Genomic DNA, 26,006 nt, shown 5'->3' on the forward strand with positions numbered 1-26,006 from the left:
TCATAGCCTAGGGTGGATGCATCCATGGTCAGGATATTTTGGACCCAAGGAATTTGGAAAGATACCCCCCTGTTCCAGTTTAGAAATTTCCTGCCACCAGGACAAGGAGTTCTGGAGAGTCGCAGTGACTTGGATGTAGTCCTGTAGCACCTGAATGGCTTAAAGCCACTGGGATTGCAAGGTCCATTGAGCTTGCTGCATGGTGCATGCATGCCCAGAGAGTAATGTGCACTGAGGCAGCCATATGACCCAAAAGCCTCAACATGTGCTATACTAATACCGGCTGGTTCTGTTGGATCCCTGCCGTGACAGAAATCAAGTTGATAGCCCATTGCTGTGGTAAGAAGGCCTTGGCCTGAGATATGTCTAGCAGAGCTCTGCTGAAGCCCATTTGAGGTGATGGGTTGAGATGGGACTTGGGGTACTTGATGATGATCCTTAGTGAAGCCAATACCTGGATGGTCAAGCGCATGGACACTTTGGCCCCTGCCCGAGAGGTGCTTGATTAGCTGATTGTCCAGACAGGAGAAGACATGAACTCCCAAGCCTTCAAAGGTGCCATGGTCAGGCATTTAGTCAAGACCCATGGGCAGATGCTAGACCAAATGGCAGAACATTGTACTGGTAGTGCTGTTTTCCCACCATGAATCTGTGGTATTTCCTGTAATTGGAGAATATCTCGATGTGAGTATATGCATCCTTGAGATCGAAAGAGCAAAGCCAATCCCATTTTTGCAGGAATGAGATCAATATATCCAGGGAAACCATCTTGAACTTCTCCCTTTTGAGAAACTTATTTAAAGTCCTTAGGTTTAGGATGTTTTCTTTGGAATCAGGAAGAACCAGAAATAAAATCTCCGCCCTCTGCTTTGGTGGAATGGGCTCAACCACTCAGGTGATTAAGAGGGAGGAAAGTTCAGACAAACACTTCCTGATGTACTACCAGTCCTCAGAATGGACTTGGGGGCAAACTGGTGGGGCACTCAATAGATTTAATTTGTACCCTCTGTAATTTGTATTTTATTTATTTATACAATTTTTGTATACCATTCTACAGTATTTCCATCGCTACGGTTCACAAAGCATAAACTTATTACAAATATTAAAAACTAATTACAAAAACATTAAAATACTATAATTATATAAAACAATCATAAAATCTTAAAAATATTTCTAAAATTCAAAAGTTAACATATTCTACTAAAATTATGGACATTCAAACTCTTTATGTGCCTTCACTCTCAAATACCTTATGAAACAACCATGTTTTTAATTCCTTTCTGAACAGCTTTAACTCCTGCTGGAGACTCGACTCTGTTGGCAACTGATTCCAAAGCTTGGGTCCTGCAATTGACAGGGAACGATCTCGCACCTCGCTTAGATGGGCTGATCTTATATCCGGTATTATTAGCAACGCTTTATTTGCGGATCTTAATGCTCTTTGTGGGACATGCAATCTAATGGTTGAATTCAACCATTCAGTCGTTTCACCATATAAACCCTTGTGAATAATACACAATATTTTGTATTCTATTCGTTGCTGAATGGGGAGCCAATGCAACGCCTTTAAAATCAGGGTGATATGGTCCCTCTTCCATGTGTTTGTTAAAATATGAGCTGTGGTATTGTGCAAGACCTGAAGAGGGCGTAGCGTTGAATTTGGTAAACCTAACAAAATTGAATTGCAATAATCAATCCCTGTAAACAATAAAGATTGTACAATTGTTCTAAAATTTTCCCGTGATAAAAAAGATTTTAACCGTTTTAAAATCATTAGCTTCTTTTTAATGTGAGCTTTCATATTTAGCTCAGTATCAATAAGTATCCCAAGAGTTCTGGTAGTATTTGCTATATCAAAGCTTACTTCCTTGTTCAATGATGGCAAGGACCTACTGGTCCACAGTTATAATGAGCCACCGGTTCGCATAGAACTGTGGCCTGACCCTATGGGTACGGAGCTGTTGGCTATGCTCCCTTCAATCATGTCAAAACCCTGTCCATGGAGTTAACTGAAGCATTGGTTAGAGCTTTGGGGCCCTCTATTGCTTTGGATGGCTACAAAGGGCCTGTTGCTACTGATGGGACCAAAGTGACAGAGGACAGTATCTCCTTGGGTGGAAGAAAGACTTCCTGGGGCCAGACCTTGCAAACCTTCTGGATGAGGACGTCGGGTCTTGAGTACTAGTGAAGAGCTGTTGGGAGTATCACATGGTGGTCACAAATTTGGGCCACTGTATCCTTAAACTTATCTCTGAAGAGATCCTTTCCTGTGAACAACACATCATCAAGTCATCCTCCTGCTGGAGATCCAAGGCCCACAGCCAGGTGAGTCTACGGATGCTGATCCTTGCAGCAGAGACCTGCAAAGTCTCCTGGAAAAGATCGCAGGTCGAGTGGACCCTGTGGCCACTCTTCTCTCATTCTTAACCTTATCCCGTGCTAGTCTACTCCCGGACCATGATCCAGGGCTAGAAAAATCGCTGGAGCTTTTGTCCTTTTATTCGTCCGTCTTCAGGCATACACTTATTTTCTCACATTTTTCATACAATTGTGTTTAATACGTTAGATGTAATACAAAAATTTTGGTTGTATAACTCTATTATTCCTATTACGTTCACCTTGTTATATGTATCTCTCATGTTTACTACGTTAGATGTAATACTAAGTTTTTTGGTTTATCTATAATGCTTATTAGGCACGCCTTGTTATATGTATCCCTCATGTTCGATGTAATTTCTAACTTTAGTTCTCTGTAAACCAACGCGATATGTACTATTACATGAACATCGGTATAGAAAAGCCTTTAAATAAATAAATAAATAAATAAATGTTATTCGCACTCTAGACCCTTGTGTACCAGCGACTGAAAGGTGTCCTTCTGCTGTTGAGGCAACTGCTTGGCCACGTTCTGCACCTGCTTCAGGATGTCCCACATATACTGGCCCATGAAGAATTGTTAGACCACTGTGTGGGCGATAAATATAGCACCCTGAAACACTTTCTTCCCAAGAGCATCCATGGCTCTCTTATACTTCCCTGGGGGTGCCGAGGAATGAGTGTGAGTGCATTTAGCCTTCTTGAGAGCACCATGACCAATTGGTATGGCAGCTGCTGCTTATCAAATCTGTGAGCCTTTTGGATAAGATATATCGCATCTGCCTTTCTACTCACAGGAGGCACTGAAAGGGGTTTTTCCCACATCATCATCAGTAACTTCATAAGGATCTCATGCACTGGGACTGCCACGATCTCCTTAGGAGTCTCTACATACTGGAGGATATCCAGCATCTTGTGCTTGGTATCTTTCTCCATCTGCAAATTAAATGGAATGGCCTCAGCCATCAACCAAACAAAGCCACCGAAGGAGAGGTCTTCCAGGGGAGATTACCTTCTACCTTCGGGAGGCGATGAGTCAGAGGGGAGGCTATCCAATGCATTAGGATCAAACACACTGAGGAGCCTTCACTCCAGAGGTCGTGAGGGTCCTCATCCTCACCATCTTACATAGGGGACCAGTCCTGAGGCGCACAGTTCCCAGTCAGCAGTGTCGGTACTGACAACTGGGCGTAAGAGCCTGAACCATGAAGCCACCCCCATTGCCAGGAGAATTTCCTCTTTCAAGCAATCGGGGACAACCACTGGATTGGTGGATAGTGGCCTAAATACCCAGATGGGCATCAATGCCATTCCAGGCACCGACACCGATGAAGGTGTCTGTAGTACTCTGATGAGTGCATGCAGCGATTTGAGCAGTGGCTCAAGGAAGGACGGTGACATCGGTGCACAGATGCTGATGCTCTGCAGTGTTGTCTCCACAGCCTACTTCACATGGTTCTCCAGCTCCTCCTTGAAGGTCACTGATGCTAAGACATACTGGGATCCAGGAAGTGTGGCCAGATCCTCTTCAGAACAGAGAGGAGGATCAGTGGCAGATATTGGGACTGGTGGAGGCCATGGCGAACCCCTGGGAACCATGAAGGACTGCTGCTCCTCACCACGGGGTTGCTTTGGGGGTATTGCAGCTGAGGATGGTGCATCTCCATGCCCAGCACCATGCATCAATGGTGACCGATGCTGATGCTTCTTTGGCTCCCTCAATGCCAAGGCCAAAGAATATGAACCCAATGACTTCAGCCTGGAAGAAGTGGGCAACAGGCCACCTTCGGAGTGCCTGGAAGCCATTGAGGCTGACTGAGCCAATGGCTCCTCTGTTGTCGATAGCATGATGGCCATCTGTGCAGCGCTAAGGTACCTCAATGTCGATGCCTCCAGTGCCAATTGATCGGTCTTCCTGGGTCCAAAGAAGAGGTCCATCTTGTCTAGCTAGGCCCATCATCCTTTTGGGGTCATCTGTGTGCACTTGCTGCAACCCTGGAAGTCATGCGATACCCCAAGCAGATGACACATCTATCATGCAGATCTGTGATATACACAGACCTTGCACTCTAAGGGCATTGCTTAAAACTGGTTGATGACATGCTGTCATGAAAGAAAAAGTAAGCAATGTCAAAATTGGTGGCAGCAGCAGTCAATGGTTAGCTAGTATTGAGCGCACCACTCTGGAGAACTGACTACAAAAGGAAATTTAACAAAACATTGAAAACCCTGATGGAGACAATAGAGGGGAGAACCAAGGGAACCTTGCATTTACCACACGATCTCACATGCAAAAACTGCAAAAATACAGTGAAAAATACTCCAAGAAGGAGAAAAGTTAGAGAGGCTAAACTGCCATGAGACACTGGGCTCCATGGAAAAGAAGATCTGCGAGGATCCCGCTTGGACATGTGGTATATTACAAGCCAGAGCATGCTCAGAGAGGCTCAGTCAAAGTTCTAGAAACTTTGACATAAGTTTTCCGTGTCAGGCTCCATCGGATGATGTCACCTATGTGTGAGGACTGCCATCTTGCTTGTCTTTGAAGAATATGACTACACATAGAGCCAAACAAGGACCACAGAAATCCCACTTTCAACATGTGTTACATTGGGCCTAGTATCACATAACTAAATACAGCATAATCATAAATACAAAAGCAAGTTTGCTTACCATAAACAATGTTTTCTGTAGATAGGATGAATTAACTATGCTGTCTGGGATATCCTCTGGGCGGAGCTTCTCTTAAAGAATACAGAGCTTTGCTCTGTGTGGCTGCATGGCCTTTACTGCGTGATTGCCTGGTCTCCTCACTTGATAAGATAGCGAAGTGCAGCAAAGACAAAGGCTGTCCAAGGAGGAGGGTGGGATTGCATGGTTAATTCATCCTGCTTCATAGAGGCAGTTTCTAAGGGTGCAAAGGGCAAAAGCATGAGTGTTTCCAACTCCAAGTTGATATCCCAAGGGATAGGAGGTCTTGAGACTGGTGGGCAAAATTTTAGGATTCCCTTCATGAAACATTGACACCAACGGATGGGATGAAATGGATAGTCTATTCCTTGATGAATGATACGCAGCTATACTCTGATAGACAACATTGCCAGCCCATTCATAAACAGTAAATGTAGATATTCCTGCATTTTAGGGGGACAAGATACTTGACTGGCACCAACAAAGGTACCGTTGCCACTTGAAAGCATAATTCTTCCTTGTGGACAGTTTCCTAGTGGACACCAGAATGTACCATATACCTCATGATAAAGGAAGGTGGCTTAATACCTCCCTCTCCATCTGTCAAATGTAGGGAGGAATGCAAGGGATGGAGCAGAGTGCCCCCCTCCTGAGATAGTAAGTCTGCACTGTTGTCCAGAAAAATTGGAGGATGAACAGAAAGTTGAACTAGATAGGTGTACCACGGCTACCTGGGCCAAGCTGGAGCTATGAAGATAAGATCTACTTCTTCCACAATGCATTTCTGAATTGCTCAACCTAATAGTGGTATAGGGGGATACGCAAAAAAGAGGTTTTCCACCCAGGGAATAAGGAATGCATCCTGTGAGAATCTGTCTGGACTTGGATACATGGAGCAAAACCTCAGCAGCTTTGTGTTGTTTTCTATGGCAAACAGGTCCATCCAAGGGGTGCCCATTATCCTGAAAAGATCGTTTGACACTTCCTGATGTACAGACCACTTGTGAGGATGAAAGATTCTGCTGAGCCTGTTGGCTTTTGTGTTCACTACTCCAGGAAGGTAAGATGCCTGTAATTGTATGGAGTGTGTTTCTGCCCACTCCAGAATCTGTACTGCTTCCTTGCAGTATCCTGGAACTGGAGCCACCTTCCTTGATTATATAAAACACGGCTACTTGGTTGTCTGTGTGTATCATCACTCTTTTTCCCTAAAGTCAAGGCAGAAAGGTTTAAATTGCATTCTTTATTGCTGTTAACTCCAGTAGGTTAATCTGGAAGATCCTCTCTATTGAAGATCATGGGCCCTGCATTTTCAGACCTAGCAGATGAGCTCCCCACCCTCTTGTGGATGCATCTGTGGTAAGTGCAAGCTGATGCATAGGGGTGCAAAATGGTGCCCCCATTACTAAAACCAATGGAGACAGCCACCAGCTTATGTCTGTCTTTATGGATTGAGTCACAGCTACCTTTACATACATTGGTTGGCTGTACTGGGACCATTGGGCCTTGAGATCCCACTGCAGATGTCGCATATTAAGGCGAATGTACAGAACGACGTATATGGCTGCTGCCATGTGTCCTAAGAGAGTGAGTATTTGACATGCTGTGGGGTGTGAATGCTGCTGTTTGGATCCTCTCGGTGGGAAGAAAAGCTCTGCAGAGGATTAAATTTATCTTTGCTCCTATAAACTGAAACACTTGTGTTGGCTGAAGGTTGGATTTCTCATAGTTTATTATGAACCCAAGGCTTTCCAGGCAGCCTACTATCTGGAGTAGATGTAACAGAAGAATTTTGGATTTGGAGGACACAAAAAGCCAATCATCCAGATGCGGGAAAATCTTTATACCCTTCCTTCTTAGGTAGGCCACAGCTACGGCTAGGCATTTTGTAAATACTCTGGGGGCTGATGAGAGGCCAAAAGGGAGGACTTTGTACTGGTAGTGTTGAGCGTTGATTTGAAAGCACAGGTAGTACCAAGAAGAATGGTGTATTGGGATTTGTGAATAAGCATCTTTGAGATCCAAGGACCACATCCAGTCATTGGGTTGGAGGAAGGGAAGAATGGTTTTGGGAGATGTAATTTTGAATTTCTCCTTTGAATGCTCCTGTTGAAGGCAAAGAGATCTCCACTCTTCTTCAGGATGAAGTAGTATTAGGAATAAAATCCTCTGTTGCACAGGTGTTGAGGTAGCACCTGAATCACTTTTTGGTGAAATAGTGATTGCACCTCCTGTTGTAGAAGCAAATTCTGCGCACAATCCCAAAACAATAGAACAAGGGCAGGGAGCGAATGGTTCCTTCTGAAATTTATTCTGTACCCATTGCAAAACAGATTCAGTACCCAACAGTCCAATGTATTGGAATCCCACACACTGTAGAAATGGGATAACCTGCCCCCCACCATTAAGGACAGACGTGGCCGATTTATGTTCAAAAATTCTGTTGCAGCTTTTGACAAGGGCCCTGCGTTTGCTTTTGCATACAATGGCTTCTCTGGTGGCCTCTAGGTTGGGCTTGATGCCTCGGGGACTAGTAAGTCAGTGGTTTGTAGGGAGTGTACGACCTATACTGATGTCTGTGATAAAAAGGTTTTTTTATACTGGAGTAGTATCTCAGAGGAGGACTGCTGCTCCAATGGTGAAATGAGCGATAAGACTGCTAAATTCTATTCTTTCAACTGGGAGACAGTCTCTTACAGCCAATCCTCAAATAAGTTATGCCCTTTACAAGGTAAGTCCACCAGTTTGTCATGTACATCTTCTCGGATAGCACTGACGTAGAGCTAGGCTATCCTGCGGCCTGCTATAGACGTTGCTGATGTATGAGTGGAACTTTTGAATGCCTCATAATAGGTACGAAGAAGGTGCCTTAAGTGCCCCCCCCCCCACCCCCAATGTTTATTAAAGGCTGAGGAGGAGCTTGAACACCCACGGCTGATGTAATGTGTAGCTTGAGGGTATGCAAACACTCATATAGGTACTGCGTGAAGTAGAATTGATGTTGTATTTTCACATTAAGCACTGCTGCTTGAAAAACCTTTCCACTAAATTCATCCAGATATTTATTGTCTTTGCCTGGAGGTATGTTGGAATGTAGCCTTGATTTTTTTTTGCCTTTTTCATGGCCGATTCAATAATCACAAATGAGTGTGGGGGTTGGACTGTGCTTTAATGAGGTGATTTCTTCATGCGGAACTTTAAGTCAGTTTTTCGGGAGATGGAGTAGCCTGAAAACAGTGACTCCCAAGACTTGTCCATGACCGCATCAAGACCCACATTAGGGGGGGGGGGGGGGGGCAGATGGAATGTCCGTTGAAGCACCAGGGAAAGTTGGAGGGGAATCCTGAAGCTCCTTGTTTGGTTCTGAGAAAAACTTGGATCTGGGTGTTATTCCTGGTCTTGCAGACTATTTCATTTCTGAACTGGAGAAGGAGGAATTGAAGGGGAGGAGAAATCTTCCTCCGACAGACCAGGCAGAGGGCGCAGATGGCGGCCCTTCTTCCAGAGAAGATAAGGTTTGCAAGATGGCTGAAATCTGGGACATGGCATGTGCCCCAGTGCGTAGGGAATGTTTCTCCTTTGATGGTGGAGAAGCCTCGTCTCATGCTGTGCCAACCTGTGAAGGGGGTATCTTAAACTGTCCTCTTGGTGCTAATGCCGTGAGCAAGATGGAGTAATCTGGACCCTTGTGATGCTCGGATGGTCCCAGATGTTTATGGGTTGACTTATGTCTTTTAGTTAGAGGTTCCTGTAACTGAGGTAACGGCCTCTTTTGTCTGAAGATGGACGAGATGTCCGAGTAGGCCCTCTGAGAAGATGTAGAGGATCTATCAGAACCTGGACATACTTCTGATTGATATATTGCCAGCAGTTCCTCTGGCAGGAATACTATTTGCAGATCCTGTTACCACTACATTGGAGACTTTGAGGGACGGAGTTTGGATGCGTTGTCACTCCCCAGTGCTCTACTGGTCGTCTGCTTTGGACACATTGAGTGCGTTGATCACTGCTATTTGTGCTTTGATCATGGCTTAAGTGTTGTGGTGTCCTTTGACACTTGTGTCGAGATTCAAGGAGTTGGATCATTGCGTCATGATGCATCATGCACCATATGCCCAAGTTGGTGCGATATAGACTCTTGATTGACAGCATCACGATTCGGGTGTGTCATAGGCTGAGATGTTTTCCCGACTCCCAATGTCTTTTGACAACCCTTTAGTCAATGTCGTTACCCTCTTATGTATTTTAGAAATGACTTGAGTCATCTTGTGTACTCTGGGAGCTTTTCCCACTTGGCCCTGCTTGCCCTGAGTACCTGAAAATAGTATCATGCCCACCGAAGACGCCCTTCTCTCTAGCGTGGAGCATTGTGATTTAGGCTGAGTTGATGAATGGATTGAGTAATGTATTGAAATTCGGGCATAGGAACCTGAATAGGTACCTTTGCTCTCTCTCAGCCTGGCCATCTTTGCAGCCTGCTTCCTCTGGGTCCTTGGAGGCATCCTGTCACAGTCGCGGCATGTTGATTGCTCGTGCTAAGGCCCCAAGCATAGGTAGCAATAATTAAGTCCATCTGTGACAGACAGAATTTTGCCACACTGGCAATATTTAAATCTGGGGGGGGGGGGGGGGTGTCTTCGGAGCCATGTGAGCACTGAAAGTGCTGTTGAGGGTTCATCAAGGTGAAAAGAAGAAACTTTGAGGAGAAAAATATGAGAGAAGTTGATCTGCACATCCAGTGGGATGCATGGAAAAGAAGAACTGAGGAGACTGGGCAATCATGCAGGAATGGCCACGCAGCCGCACAGAGCAAAGCTCTGCATTCTTTAAGAGAAGCTCTATCCCTGAGCCACTTGGAGGGCATCCCAGGCAGCATGGCTAATTCAGCCTGCTTATCATGGGAAAAAGTAGCAATATAATCAATATTATATCAGATACAGCATCATCATAAATACAAAAATAAAATAAGTCCCTATTAAAACCTGACCCTCCCCCTCCCCTCCCCAATTAGAAAGCTGGAACAAAGAAAGTATCCTGTGTATCTGATTTAAATCCTATCAGTCTTTGTACTTGTTTCAGAGCATATTCAGCCCTCCTTTTACAATTACAAAGGGTTGAATGTAGCTGATGATGTATAAAATGCTAAAAATTTCATGTATGAATACCTTATGTTGTCAATCTGCCTTTTGGAATACAAAATATAGAATTATACTTACACTATAAACACATTCACTTAATACACAATGTTTTTCTCTTTTTTGCAATGTTGAAAGTGAAAATGTACTGTTAAATTAATATCCATACAAAAATAAGAGAATCTTAAATCATAAAAAACATGGAAAAGAATACAATGGCAAATAAAGATCATACAGCCCAATCAGTCTGCCCATTCACATTTCCTGCTCAGTTTTATAGTTTCTTCCTCTCCCTCAAAAATCCTCAGTTTGTTCTATGAATTTTTTTTTTTATTCTGATACTGGCCTAGTATCAGACAGGATAGATTTCACCAGGCAGGAGAAGCCATTTGCTCCAGCTGAATCAAAGATCCATAGCAGTCTATACAAAGATTCTGTGATCCAGAATCATATAATTATTAATTTTAGATTTAGCTCACGCCATTTCACTGGTAGCATGAAGCGAGCTACATTCAGAAACTGCAAGTATTTCCCTGTCCCATGGCCCTCACAGAGTGTGCTTGAACATGGTCTTGAAGTGGAATGCCTGCTTGCTGATAGCAAAAGGATATGCAGTCCGCCAACCAGGAGGAGAGAGAGTCTGTTTACCCGCAGGCTGCCCCAGTTTGATAGGATGGAAAGAGACAAACAATTGAGTGCTTTTCCTGTGGGCAGCTGTACGGTTTAGGTAGAACGCTAGAGCCCGTTTGCAGTCAAAGGTATGCAGAGCCTGCTCTCCTGGATTGGAATGGGGCCTGGGAAAAAAGGTAGGTAGTATGATGGATTGATTGAGATGAAACTCCAAAACTACCTTAGGTAAGAATTTAGGGTGAGTGCGGAGTACTGCTCGGTCCTGCAGAAGTTTAGTGTAAGGTGGGTAGGTAACTAGAGCCTGTAATTCACTAACTCTACGAGCGGAAGTGATTGCCAAAAGGAAAATCACTTTCCATGTGAGATATCGAAGGTCACAGGATTGAAGAAGCTCGAATGGTGGTTTCATGAGCCGACCCAAAACTAGGTTGATGTCGCAAGAAGGGGCCGGAGGACGCAGAGGAGGCTTGAGGTGAGGCAAGCCTTTCAAAAAACGTGTTTACAAGGGGTTGTATTAATATGGGAACATCCCCGACACCTTTATGGAAGGCGGCTATTGCACTGACTGCATTCTGATGGAGGAAGTTTTTAGATCTGACTCTGACAAGTGCCAGAGATAGTCCAGAAACTTCGTGATTGGACAGGTAAAGGGGTCAAGGGATTGAGAAGAGCACCATGACGTGAATCTGGTCCATCTGTAAGAATACAATTTTCTTGTGGAAGGCTTTCGTGAAGCAATCAGGACACGGGAAACTGGTTCAGAAAGGTTAAGTGGCTGAAGGATTAACCTTTCAACATCCATGCCGTCAGGGACAAGGCTTGAAGATTGGGGTGGCGTAGGCACCCGTCGTTATGAGTGATTAGAAGCGGGTCCTTTCCCAAGAGAATGTGCCTGCGAATGGAGAGATCCTGAAGTACTGGAAACCACATTTGGCGCGGCCAGTGGGGTGCTATCAGGATCATGGTTCCCTTGTCCTGACGTAACTTCACAAGAGTCTTCGAGAGAAGTGGAAGTGGAGGGAATGCATATAGGAGAACAGTTGCCCATGATAGGGAGAATGCGTCTCTTGGCTGATAGTGTTGGCTGCGAGTGAGAGAGCAGAAGTTGTCTACTTTGCGATTTTGAGGTGACACAAAGAGGTCTATTTGAGGATACCCCCATTGGTGGAAGATCGAGTTCGCTACTGAGGGGTTGAGAGACCACTCGTGCAGTTGAAAGGTGCGACTCAGCTTGTCTGCCAACACATTGTCCACTCCCGGCAAGTAGGTGGCCCATATCTGCGCAGCTTCCCGACACAGAAGGTAGGAGCCCATCCCTCCTTGTTTGTTGATGTACCAAATGGTCACCTGGTTGTCCGTCTGGATCAGGATGACTTGATTGGAGAGGCAATCCTGAAATACCCTGAGAGCATATCTGATTGCTCGCAGCTCCAGGAAATTTATTTGGTGTTTGGCTTCCTCTGGAGACCAAGATCCTTGTGTCTGCAGATCGGCCAACATGGGCTCCCCAGGAGGTTGGAAGCATCGGTGGTGAGAGTTTTTTGAGGTTCTGGAGCCTGGAAGGGCAAGCCCTGGAGGAGATTGACCTGATTTCTCCACCAGGTGAGAGACTGACAGAGTGAGTCAGTTACGTGGACGATGGTCGACAGGGGCTGAATGAATTGAGTCCATTGTGACCTTAGAGTCCACTGCATGACTCTCATGGCCAAGCAGGCCACTGGGGTGACCTGAACTGAGGACGCCATGTGCCCCAGTAGAATGAGAAAGCGGCGTGCAGTCATGTAGTGCTGAGACTGCAGCTGGTGTGCCAGAGACACGAGAGTGAGAGCTCGCTGTCGAGGCAGAAAAGCCCTTGCCTGCAAGGTGTCCAAGTCTTCCTCAATTAACGATAAGGTTTGAGATGGGACTAAGTAGGATTTGACGTAGTTGACGAGAAATCCGAGTGAAATTAGAGTGTGTATATAGTAAGATGTAGGGACGACAGAGCCACTTGCTGAGTGGGAGCCCTGATTAACCAATCGTCTAGATAGGGGTAGACGTGGACACCTTGAGTACTGAGGAAGGCTGCAACTACGACGAGGCATTTTGTGAAGACTCGTAGTGCAGAAGCAAGGCCGAATGGAAGCACTCAGTACTGATAGTGCTTGAGGCCTACTAGAAACCTCAGGTATTTACAATGAGATGGAATTATCGCAATATGAGTGTATGCGTCCTGGAGGTCTAGACAGCAGAGCCAGTCTCCTCTTTGTAGAAGAGGAAGAAGCGAGCCCAAGGTTACCATTTTGAAATTCTCTCGCTGGAGGTACTTGTTGAGGGCACTTAGATACAGAATTGGACGAACGCCTCCTGATTTTTTGGGTATTAGAAAGTACAGGGAATAGAACCCTAGGCCATGCTGAGAGTAGGGTACTTGTTCTATTGCCTTGGACTGGAGGAGGAGGGAGACCTCCTGTTCCAGAAGGATGGAGTGATCGGATGTTCTCGTCGGTAGAGGTGGGGAGTCGGGTGGAATGGAGAGAAAGTTCAGACGATAACCTTGAGCATTTATCGCTAGGACCCACTGGTCTGAGGTGATTGAGTGCCACCTGTTGTTGAAATGGCAGAATCGACCTCCCACTGGTATGCGGGGCAATGGAAGCTGGCTGCTGCTCTCTATGCAGGAGTCAAAAACCGGAAGAGGGCCCAGCTGAGGAACTGCTTGTGGTTTTTGTTTTCGAGTCTGATGAGACTGGGCTTTTTGAAACGGTCTCGTAGAATGGGTTCTAATTGGTGGTGTTTAGGACTTCTTCGGGCGGAAGAATGACTTCTTAAGAGTCCTTCCAAAAGGGCTGATTTGAAGAGTACTCAGAAGGCATCAGAGAGAGCTGTCTCAGAGTCTCATGATGATCCTTCAGTTCCGCCACTGTCCATTGAATCTGCTCACCAAACAGATTGTCTCCTACACAGAGCAGGTCAGACAATCTGTCCTGAACTTCAGGGCGAAGGTCGGAAGACTTGAACCAGGCCCATCGTCTTGCCGAGATAGCAGCTGCAGATACCCTGGTAGCAGTGTCAAAGATATCATAAGATGATCTGATCTCATGCTTGCCTGCCTCAAAACCCTTGTTTACTAAGGTTTGGAGTTGCTCTTGAAATTGCTGAGGCAGGGAGTCTATTAAGTCTTGTATCTGCTTAAATAAGACCCTATTATATTGGGTCATATAGAGCTGATAAGAGGCAATTCTGGAGATGAGCATTGATCCCTGGAAGACATGGCAACCAATGGCATCTAGAAATTTATGTTCCTTGCCTGGGGGAAAGGAAGTGTGGGGTTTTGATCTCTTTGCCCTATTTTGAGCAGATTCTACAACCACAGACTGGTGATCCAATTGAGGTTTTTGAAAACCTGGGGCTGACTGTACCAAATAAGTGGTCATCCTTCCTGTTGACTGGAGCAACAGAGCCAGGGTGTTCCCAGTTTTTTTGAGGAGATACAGAAGAACCTGGTGGATAGGCATGGAGATTATTTCCTTGGGAGCATCCAGGAATTGTAACAGCTCCATTATTTGATGCCTGTCATCTTGTTCAGTCTGCAACTGGAAGGGAACCAATTCAGACATCTCCTTCACAAAATTTATGAAGGAAAGGTCCTCTGGAGGAGAATGCTTTCTGCTTTCAGTAGGTGAAGGTTGTGAAGGCAAATCATCGGTGTCTTGTGAAGAATCATCAGTCCAGGTGTCGTAGGGATCAGCATCTGCTCCTCTAGGGACTAGAGGAGGACGGGATGGTAGGATCCCTGAAGTTCCTGGATGAGGCTCCGAAGGATTCGAAGGAATAACTAGAGGCACCGATGAAGGCATCGAGGGAATTGATGGATGGCTCGGTGGTGCCGATGGACGTGTCGGCACCTATGGGTGGATTGGTGGCACCAACGGATGTATCAGCATCGATGGCTGAGGCATCGGCAGAACTCCCGATGGAGGGATGCAGAATGGTGTTTCTCGGCCTGATGTCAAAGCAAGCGGGGAGGGCACCGGAGCCAACGGTGACCCAGGGTCCATCGGTGGAAAAGCAGCCATAAGCGCTTCTATCCTTGATAGCAGTGGTGCCAATGCTGCTGGAATCAGGTCAGTGGTCAGTTCTGCAATCGTTGATGCATCGCCGTGTCAATGGTCTCCTGAACCATCCGGTCCAGTTCTTCTCGGAGACCTGGAGCAAGCAGCCCCGGCGCCGGAACAGGAGGCGGCAGAGGCATAGCTGGAGGGACCACCGTTAAAGGCGGAGTCGCGGCTCCCGATACCCTGTCGGGTGAGGGTTGCCTCGGTGACCCGGTCGCCAAAAAGGTTGGTGCCTTTTCTGGATGAGGCTTCTTCGACAGCGGCTCGGACGATGGCAAGGTCGATGACTTTCGATGCCGGTGGCGATGTTTTTCTCCATGATCCCCTCGGTCCTGAGGGAGAGTAGAGGGTGTCAAAGGCTGAGAAGTAGTCGATGCTGGACGGTAACTGGCTGGAGGTCGATGCTGGCGCAAAGTTGACGGTGCTGGCTCTGACGACGTCGATGCAATAGATGGCGTTGCGGTTTGAGCACGGAAGAGAAGTTCCATCTTCTCCATTCTAGCCTTGCGACCTTTTGGTGTCATAAGGGCACATTTGGTACAGGTTAGGACATCGTGCTCACATCAGAGACACATTACACAGACTTTGTGAGGGTCTGTGATGGACACGGTGCGATTACAGTCCGGGAACCGACGGAACCCCAACACCATGGCCATGAAAATATTGAGCCGCAGTATGGTCAACGGCCAGTAGGCCGCGAGGGCCAAACTCGACGGTAATCAACGGAAAATGCGTAAAAAACTTACCGGAGTACCGCGGCTTGAAAACGTTGAAGGAGGGACCCCTGTGGGGTAAATTAAATTTTAGTAATTCAGGGTGGAAAATTTCTGTCAAGAATCTCTGCAGAGCTCCTTAACCACGTGGCTACTGCTGCACGGAAAAAAGAAGACTGAAGGGGGACCCGTGCTGGCTGCAGGGTTAGTGCCATACTAGGCATGCCCAGTAGAGGCCAGTCAAAGTTCTGGAAACTTTGACTAAAGTGTTCCGTGATTGGGCTCCATCGTGTGATGTCACCCATATGTGAGGACTACCAATCTGCTTGCCCTGTGAGAAATGCACATATATGTAACCCTTTGTCGGGGATTTGTTGGTTCCTCTAGGGCCATATAGGTTTTTGTTAATCAGGGCTGCTCTTGCCATCCTTCCCCTTCTTCCTGGACCTCCCAGGGAGTGAGCTCTTTCTGTGGGGGAGGAAAGAAATCTTTTGTGGCTAGTGATAGTGTGTCTCCCCTACTATGTTTTTCTCTCTCTGAAGAAACTATAACACCAAACAGGGTGGACTCAGACTAGGTGTTCAGCTTAAGTTTATTGATTATTTCCAAAAGGTCAATCACTGTCCCACAAACGAAACTGTATACTTGAACTATTTACATCATCTCTCTGCTTGGGTGCCTGTAAGAACATGCCATACTGGGTCAGACCAAGGGTCCATGAAGCCCAGCATCCTGTTTCCAACAGTGGACAATCCAGGCCATAAGAACCTGGCAAGTACCCAAAAACTAAGTCTATTCCATGTTACTGTTGCTAGTAATAGAAGTGGCTATTTTCTAAAAAAAACTTAATTAATAGCAGGTAATGGACTTCTCCTCCAAGAACTTATCCAATCCTTTTTTAAACACAGCTACACTAACTGTACTAACCATATCCTCTGGCAACAAATTCCAGAATTTAATTGTACATTGAGTGAAAAATAACTTTCTCCAATTAGTTTTAAATGTGCCACATGCTAACTTCATGGACTGTCTACTAGTCTTTCTATTATCCGAAAGAGTAAATAACTCACATGTACCCGTTCTAGACCTCTCATGATTTTAAACACCTCTATCATATCCCCCCTCAGCCATCTCTTCTCCAAGCTGAAAAGTGCTAACCTCTAGTTTTTCCTCATAGGGGAGCTGTTCCATTCCCTTTATCATTTTGGTCGCTCTGCTCTGTACCTTCTCCATCGCAACTATATCTTTTTTGAGATGCGGCGATCAGAATTGTACACAGTATTCAAGGTGCATGGAGCGATACAGAGGCATTATATGACTTTTTCCGTTTCATTCACCATTCCCTTTCTAATAATTCCCAACATTCTGTTTGCTTTTTTGACTGCTGCAGCACACTGAACCGATGATTTCAATGTGTTATCCACTAAGACGCCTAGATCTCTTTCTTGGGTGGTAGCTCCTAATATGGAACCTAAAATTGTGTAACTATAGCATGGGTTATTTTTCCCTGTATGCATCACCTTGCACTTATCCACATTAAATTTCATCTGCCACTTCGATGCCCAATTTTCCAGTTTCACAAGGTCTTCCTGCAAATTATCACAATATGTTTGCGATTTAGCTACTCTGAACAATTTTGTATCATCTGCAAATTTGATTACCTCCCTCGTCGTATTTCTTTCCAGATCATTTATAAATATATTGAAAAGTATGGGGCTCAATACAGATCCCTGAGGCACTCCACTGCCCACTCCCTTCCACTGAGAAAATTGTCCATTTAATCCTACTCTCTGTTTCCTGTCTTTTAGCCAATTTATAATACATGAAAGGACATCGCCACCTATCGCCATGTCTCTGAGATGCCAATTAAGTCTATGTCATCTTTCACATTCTAATTCTCCCATCTTACTTCTTAGACTTCTGGCATTAGCATACAAACATTTCAAAGTTTGGTTTTTGTTTGTATTTTCATTCTGCTTTTTAATTGATAGGGATCAGTTAGAAATTTTTAGCTCAGGTGAGTTTTTAGTTACATCCACTTGGACTACTTTTCTTATTATTGGAACCCCACTGTCGGGATGTCCTAATTCTAATGCATCATTAGTATCCTTTGAAGATACCTCCCTCCGAACCATGCGCTGCTGAGTGACTGTCAGTTTTTCCCCTTTGTTCTAGTTTAAAAGCTGCTATCTCCTTTTTAAAGGTTAACATCAGCAGTCTAGTTCCACCCTGGTTAAGGTGGAGGTCATCCCTTCAGAAGAGGCTCCCCCTTCCCCAAAAGGTTCCCCAGATCCTAACAATCTTCCTTGCACCATCGTCTCATCCACGCATTGAGACTCCGGAGCTCTGCCTGTCTCTGGGGACCTGCGCGTGTAACACGGAGCATTTCAGAGAATGCTACCCTGGAGATTCTGGATTTAAGCTTTCTACCTAAGAGCCTAAATTTGGCTTCCAGTACCTTTCTCCCATATTTTCCTATTCGTTGGTGCCCACATGTACCACGACAGCCGGCTCCTCCCCAGCACTGTCTAAAATCCGATCTAGGTGATGCATGAGGTCCGCCACCTTCGCACCAAGTAGACATGTTACCAAGCGATCCTCACGCCCACCAGCCACCCGGCTGTCTACATTCCTAATAATCGAATCACCAACTATGACGGCCGACCTAACCCTTCCTTCCTGGGCAGTAGGTCTTGGGGAGAAATCCTCAGTGCGAAAGGACAATGCACCACCTGGAGAGCAGATCCTTGCTACAGGATCCTTTCCTGCTGCACCAGGTTGATGTTCTCCAATCATGAGACCTTCTTCCTCCAAGGCAGCACCAGGGCTGCCAGTCTGAAGTTGGGACTTGGATACTATGTCCCTGAAGGACTCATCTATATACCTCTGTCTGCTTCATTTCCTCCAGGTCTGCCACTCTAGCCTCCAGAGAACAGACTCGTTCTCTGAGAGCCAGAAACACTTTGCATCGCATGCACATGAACAATTTCTCACTGGCGGGCAAAAGACTGGGAAGCCCCCCTCTTGCTGCTGGACTGCTGCCTTCATCTCATCTCATCTACTTAAGTTTTAGGTTGCTATGAGAGTAGGAATGTGTCTAATTAATGTCCTTTAAATGTATTAGTGAATTCACTATGGAGCGGATTTTAAAACGAGCGCGAATAGCCTACTTTTGTTTGCGCTCCAGGCGCAAACAAAAGTACGCTGGATTTTAGTAGATACGCGCGGAGCCGCGCTTATCCGCTAAAATCCTGGATTGGCGCGCGCAAGGCTATCGATTTTGTATAGCCGGTGCGCGCCGAGCCGCGCAGCCTACCCCCGTTCCCTCCAAGGCCGCTCCGAAATCGGAGCGGCCTCGGAGGGAACTTTCCTTTGCCCTCCCCTCACCTTCCCCTCCCTTCCCCTACCTAACCCACCCGCCCGGCCCTGTCTAAACCCCCCCCTTACCTTTGTCGGGGGATTTACGCCTCCCGGAGGGAGGCGTAAATCCCCGCGCGTCAGCGAGCCTCCTGCGCGCCGGGACGCGACCTGGGGGCGGGTCCGGAGGGCGCGGCCACGCCCCCGGGCCACCCCGGGCCGTAGCCACGCCCCCGGAACGCTCCCGACACGCCCCGAAAACGCCGCGCGGTTCGGGCCCGCCCCCCGACACGCCCCCTCCGAAAACCCCGGGACTTACGCGAGTCCCGGGGCTCTGCGCGCGCTGGGAGGCCTATGTAAAATAGGCTTCCCGGCGCGCAGGGCCCTGCTCGCGTAAATCCGCCCGGTTTTGGGCGGATTTAAGCGAGCAGGGCTCTGAAAATCCGCCCCTATATGTCTGGTAGTGGCCTACAGGGGAATGATCAAACTCTCAATAAGGTTGGTTTTTTTTTTTTTTTTTGTGAAAATGGCACCTGCCTATAAATTAAAGGATGAGCTAGGGGTGGGAGGGTTGGGAAATACAAACAGTCTAACTTCAGTTAGTCAGCAAGAGTGACTCACTGCTTTCTTGATTAACAGATGTTGGTACCTAATCAAACCAAATCACACTACCTTAACATCTTTCCAAGGTGAGTAACTGAACTGAACTTTTCAACCTTTTTACTTAGGTATACACTGCTCCTAGCTTATTTCTAGCTTCTGGCTACCTTTTTTTTTTTTTTTTAATATACAAACACTCTAACTTGTGCTTATTAGCTGCCTTACAGACTATTAAAAATAAACACACTCACTTCTGTTTATTTGCTGCCTTACTGACTATTAAAAGCACAAACACACAAAATAATATTCCCAAATAGTTAACTTTGCTCTAATACTTTTAAAAAAGAAAATTTCCCAAGCAAAAACGTATTGATTCCTTTCAGCCACCAGCAAGGTGATCCTCTCCTCTCAGTGCTCCCACTGGATTGTATCTTTCTCTCTAGCTCCTGGGAGGAAGCTTACCACTGTCTTTGATCCTGAGTCCAAAGTTCAGTCTCATGCCCACAACCTATGTCCTAATCCCTTGGTTGGGGGGGGGGGGGGGGGGGAAGAGATCCAGTTGGGAATTTCCAAAGGCTTGATGTTAAACTTCAATTGATCTCTCTAAGAAAGAAGCCTGATGTTCCAGTTCTGGTTACAGCCCTCTATATCTCCTTCCACAAGTTTGTGCAGAGGGGTGGGAAAAAACCTCCACACTAACAAAAAGGGGAAAAAATCCAAAAAGGGGATATCCAAAATCATCTCACACTGGGTAGTGCTATCACCAGTCTTGCTTTCTCTAGGACGTAGAGGGGTTGCTTACAGGTCTCCAGCCCCTGTTCTTAGGATTGGGGGGGGGGGGGGGGGGATTCTCCTCTCCAAAGCACAGAGTATTCCGCAGAACAAGAAAAACTAATCCAAAAGCTGTCCAAAATCTACAAAAAAAAAAGGGGAGGCAGACCCTCCCAGACAGAGGTTGTACTGATGAGGAATCTCCTTTAAATGCAAGAAAAAACAGCAAGCTGGGTTAGTGGGCCCATCTCAGCAGGCAGAAAGTAAAATAGCTCCTTACTTTTCAAAGCCTAAGTCAAAATGACCACACTCTCTCTACCTTTAGCTCCGCCTTATGCCACTGGGCTAGCTCAATGAAGAGACTGAAAGAGAATGGAAAATCCCAGTGCTGTTACTAGCCCTGAGGATATGGGACCTAGGGCCAACTGAAGGGTCAGCCACATATATTTTTTAAATAGGTAGGAAAAAGTATGCATGTTCAAAGATTTGATATGTTGTTCAATGCATTGCATGTATTCACACATAAGCCTACATATGTGCGCGTGCTGTGGGGTAGAGATACACATTTTATAAAACGAGCATATATCATAAGCAAAGGTTATAAAATACTTATGTAGATCTACTAGCACTCAATATGGGGGCATATAAGCTGCCATGTGCATTTGTTTTAAAGTTATCTGCTTAGCAAATAAATTCCTAAGTTTATACTGAAGGTTTAGGGAAGAGGGTAAGCAACTCCCGTTCTTCAGTGCTGCAAATAGTTCTCTGTTTCAGTATATCCACAATGAATATACATGAGATATATTTGCATATTCATTGTGGATATACTGAAACCTATGCTTATTTGTGGTACTCGAGCACCAGACTTGTTCACTCTTCCCTTAGACAATGGAGGATGAAGTGACTTGCCCAAGGACACAAGAAGCATCACTGGGATTTGAACCTTGCATTGGCTTTTCTGAGGTCGATATTCAAAAACCATTTAGACGGATAACTGAAAAGATATCCATCTAAATGGCTAACCGGTGATATTATTTCCTGGAGGAGCAGAGTTAGCTACATGTGGCACTAACTTAACTTATGCAACTAACTCTGGTCATGTCACCTACCTTTCTTAAAGATAGCCGCATAAACATATGAGGCTAACTAAGATATTCAGGTATATTCTCCAGCTAACTAGCTGAGCTGCTCAGTGGCTGAATATTGCGTGCCCCCCCCCCCCCCCCCCCAGTTCTCAGTTTGCTGCTATAACCACTAGGCTACTCCTTACTCCCAATTGCTAACACAGAAAAGTATTCAACCCACCTTAACAGGGTTTCTGAGCAGATGTTAATATCCACTCCCACAAAGCTGACACACTCTTCAACCACACTGTCCAGAGTTGCTTTTAGTAATGCCTGTGATACATCATGCTGAAACAAGAAATAAACAGATTAGATTATTCAGTTTGAATATCAATTCAGCTGGGGTTACATTATTACAATTTCCAGTAGCATTAATGATATACATATTGAAAACTCAAAATAGGCTGTGCAAAACATTCTACTAGGTGAATACATCTGTTTGGTAATATAGATTTTTTAGAACACTACATTGCATTGTTCTAACATTTCAAAAAGTAACATAGTGCCTTGCAAAAGTCTGCACATCATTGTATATTTTTCATATTCTGTCTAAAAAAATACAAATTAAAATGCATTAAAGGAGACGCTTGTTTCACTGATCTGCACAATACACTCTACACTTTCATAATGAAAGAACAATTATAGAAATATTCTAAAAGTAATTTAAAAAAATAAAGTCTTGATTGCATAAATCTTCAACCCCTTGACTCAGTACTTGGTGGAAGCCCCTTTTCAGCAATAACAGCCATGAGGGACTTAGGATAAATGTCTACCAACTTTGCACAGAAGGATGGTGCAGTTTTTGCTCATTTTTCTTTGCAGAAGAGCTCAAGCTAGTTCACGTTGACTGGGGATCATCTGTGGACAATTGTCTTCAAATCTTGCCACAGATTTTCTATTGGATTCAGGTCTAAGCTTTGACTAGTCCACTTGAGGACCTTCACTTTGTTCTGGCTGAGCCACTCCATTGTTACTTTTGTTTGGGGCTTAGGATCACTATCCTGCTGGGAGTTGAATCTTCTCCCCAATCCCATGGCAGACTGGAACAGGTTTCCTTCATCCTTCCCTTGATATTTACAAACCTCTCTCTGCCCCAATTACAAAGTCCATCATATACTTTCACCTGTCTTATTATACAGGATAACAATATAAACATGAAAATAAATACAAATTGGTTAGTAAATCCCCAAGCAATACCAGTAATACTAATTATATTTATCACAATTTAGCAAGGATATAAAAAATGATAAAGTTAAAGTAATAAAGAATGTCAGCTTCAGTAAATTGCACTATCTTGAAATTTTTAAAAAATGTATTCTCAAATTTTGTATAACAACTTTCAATTGCTGTTTTTGTCATTCTTACTTATACTACTTACATTTATGGATATTTAGCACCTGATTAAGTATTTTCTCCTATCAGGTCTATAGGAAATAATTGTATTCAGTCAGGCACTTAATGCAGTGGATACCATAAACAGAACTAGTTTATTGTTTTTCTGATGCTTGACCTAAGTTCAGCTGTTACTTTGTAGAATCTTTTCTAGAGTTTGAAGGATGCTTTATGGATAACTATGCTATTACATTTGTTATATAATATGAACACTGATTTTTATCAACCTTAAAAAATACCCTAATTAGTTGAAAAATAAACACTAAAAATTACATTTTATATACACCTAAAAGCAGAAGCCCTAGTAATATTATTGTAACTTAAAAGAAACTTTATTTTGATATTATCTTAAAAGTTACAAAATTTTTCAAAAGTGTGTGTGACCTGAAGCATGTTCCATTATAGAGAAATTCTTCTACTATCTGAAATTTGTACACCATGGAGACATCACACAACAGTGCTTCAGCCCCATCCTGCATTGTATATAACACAGCAGATCAGCAGCATTGCTCCTCTCCTATTCCCAGAGTTTCTGACAGTGATGGCAGCAAAAAATCTGGTGGAAAACGGGCCACAAGATCTGAATTCCCTGCATGTGGCAATGAGTATTTTAAAAAGCTAATTAAACCAGAAAGAAGCCAAAGCAATGTTCCAAACTTTGAAATCAATAAACAAACAAGAACCACTTGAAACTGCTGATCATCCACCTTCAAAATATATTTATTTTCCAAATATTTGTCCTTTTTAAGTATTTTTTTTAAATTTTACTTACCTTCTGTTCTTTTACACAGTAGGTAATGTGATTCCACCGATATTTCACAGTTTTACTATAATCCACAATACTCGGTTGATTAAAATGACTACTCGCTGATTTCTAAAAACACCCAACATTGCAATGTTTTAGCAAATCTCATTGCCTGCATCAGGGACTTCTTGGTAATTACATTCAGGAAAACTCCCCATGACATCAAAATGGCTTGCCTCATGAGGAGGTTTTCTGAATGCAATTACCTGATGCAGGCAACGAGGTTTGCTAAAACATTGCAATGTTGGGTGTTTTTGGAAATCAGCAAGTAATAACTTTAATCACCACAGAATTGTGGATTGTATTAAGGCTGTGAAACATCAGCAAAATCACATTACCAATACTGAAAAAGAACAGAAGATAAGTAAAAAAAAAAAAAAAAATTAAAGAGATTTTATCTGCATAAAATGTTTAAAAATACATAAACAGGACAATTAGTTACACACTGATGGGAGTTACACTATGTATTGGGGAAGGTGGCAGATTAATGGCAACCTGACTACCATATGATACCAGATCTTAAAATATTTGTAAATTAAAATATTTGGAAAAGAAATATATTTTAAGGAGAATGTTCAGCAGTTGCAGCTGGTTCCTAAGAACATAAGAACATAAGAAAATGCCATACTGGGTCAGACCAAGGGTCCATCAAGCCCAGCATCCTGTTTCCAACAGTGGCCAATCCAGGCCATAAGAACCTGGCAAGTACCCAAAAACTAAGTCTATTCCATGTTACCATTGCTAATGGCAGTGGCTATTCTCTAAGTGAACTTAATAGCAGGTAATGGACTTCTTCTCCAAGAACTTATCCAATCCTTTTTTAAACACAGCTATACTAACTGCACTAACCACATCCTCTGGCAACAAATTCCAGAGTTTAATTGTGCGTTGAGTAAAAAAGAACTTTCTCCGATTAGTTTTAAATGTGCCCCATGCTAACTTCATGGATTGCCCCCTAGTCTTTCTACTATCCGAAAGAGTAAATAACCGATTCACATCTACCCGTTCTAGACCTCTCATGATTTTAAACATCTCTATCATATCCCCCCTCAGTCGTCTCTTCTCCAAGCTAAAAAGTCCTAACCTCTTTAGTCTTTCCTCATAGGGGAGTTGTTCCATTCCCCTTATCATTTTGGTAGCCCTTCTCTGTACCTTCTCCATCGCAATTATATATTTTTGAGATGCGGCGACCAGAATTGTACATATTATTCAAGGTGCGGTCTCACCATGGAGCGATACAGAGGTATTATGACATTTTCCGTTTTATTTACCATTCCCTTTCTAATAATTCACAATATTCTGTTTGCTTTTTTGACTGCCGCAGCACACTGAACCGACGATTTCAAAGTGTTATCCACTATGACACCTAGATCTCTTTCTTGGGTTGTAGCATCTAATATGGAACCCAACATTATGTAATTATAGCATGGGTTATTTTTCCCTATATGCATCACCTTGCACTTATCCACATTAAATTTCATCTGCCATTTGGATGTCCAATTTTCCAGTCTCACAAGGTCTTCCTGCAATTTATCACAATCTGCTTGTGATTTAACTACTCTGAACAATTTTGTGTCATCTGCAAATTTAATTATCTCACTCGTCGTATTTCTTTCCAGATCATTTATAAATATATTGAAAAGTAAGGGTCCCAATACAAATCCCTGAGGCACTCCACTGTCCACTCCCTTCCACTGAGAAAATTGTCCATATAATCCTACTATCTGTTTCCTGTCTTTTAGCCAGTTTGCAATCTACGAAAGGGCATTGCCACCTATCCCATGACTTTTTACTTTTCCTAGAAGCCTCTCATGAGGAACTTTGTCAAACGCCTTCTGAAAATCCAAGTATACTATATCTACCGGTTCACCTTTATCCACGTGTTTATTAACTCCTTCAAAAACTGAAGCAGATTTGTGAGGCAAGACTTGCCCTGGGTAAAGCCATGCTGACTTTGTTCCATTAAACCATGTCTTTCTATATGTTCTGTGATTTTGATGTTTAGAACACTTTCCACTATTTTTCCTGGCACTGAAGTCAGGCTAACCGGTCTGTAGTTTCCCAGATCGCCCCTGGAGCCCTTTTTAAATATTGGGGTTACATTTGCTATCCTCCAGTCTTCAGGTACAATGGATGATTTTAATGATAAGTTACAAATTTTTACTAATAGGTCTGAAATTTCATTTTTTAGTTCCTTCAGAACTCTGGGGTGTATACCATCTGGTCCAGGTGATTTACTACGCTTCAGTTTGTCAATCAGGCAAATGCTAACAAATCATTCACATGTAGACACAGCCATGGCAGTTTAGTAGCAT

At 44.2% G+C, this 26,006-nt stretch overlaps 1 protein-coding gene across 3 annotated transcripts in view; it reads right to left on the reverse strand.

The window, feature by feature from the left end:
- SRBD1 (S1 RNA binding domain 1) overlaps nt 1-26,006 on the reverse strand; it is a 593,419-nt gene that overhangs the window by 68,430 nt on the left and 498,983 nt on the right. For all 3 annotated transcript variants that reach the window (XM_029593347.1, XM_029593346.1, XM_029593348.1), the window contains one exon: nt 21,676-21,782. In XM_029593347.1, coding sequence (XP_029449207.1) covers nt 21,676-21,782 — 107 coding nt within the window. The remainder of the gene's footprint in view (nt 1-21,675; nt 21,783-26,006) is intronic.

The sequence above is a fragment of the Rhinatrema bivittatum genome, chromosome 3 (assembly GCF_901001135.1).
Source record: "Rhinatrema bivittatum chromosome 3, aRhiBiv1.1, whole genome shotgun sequence".
NCBI classification, from domain to species: Eukaryota; Metazoa; Chordata; class Amphibia; order Gymnophiona; family Rhinatrematidae; genus Rhinatrema; species Rhinatrema bivittatum.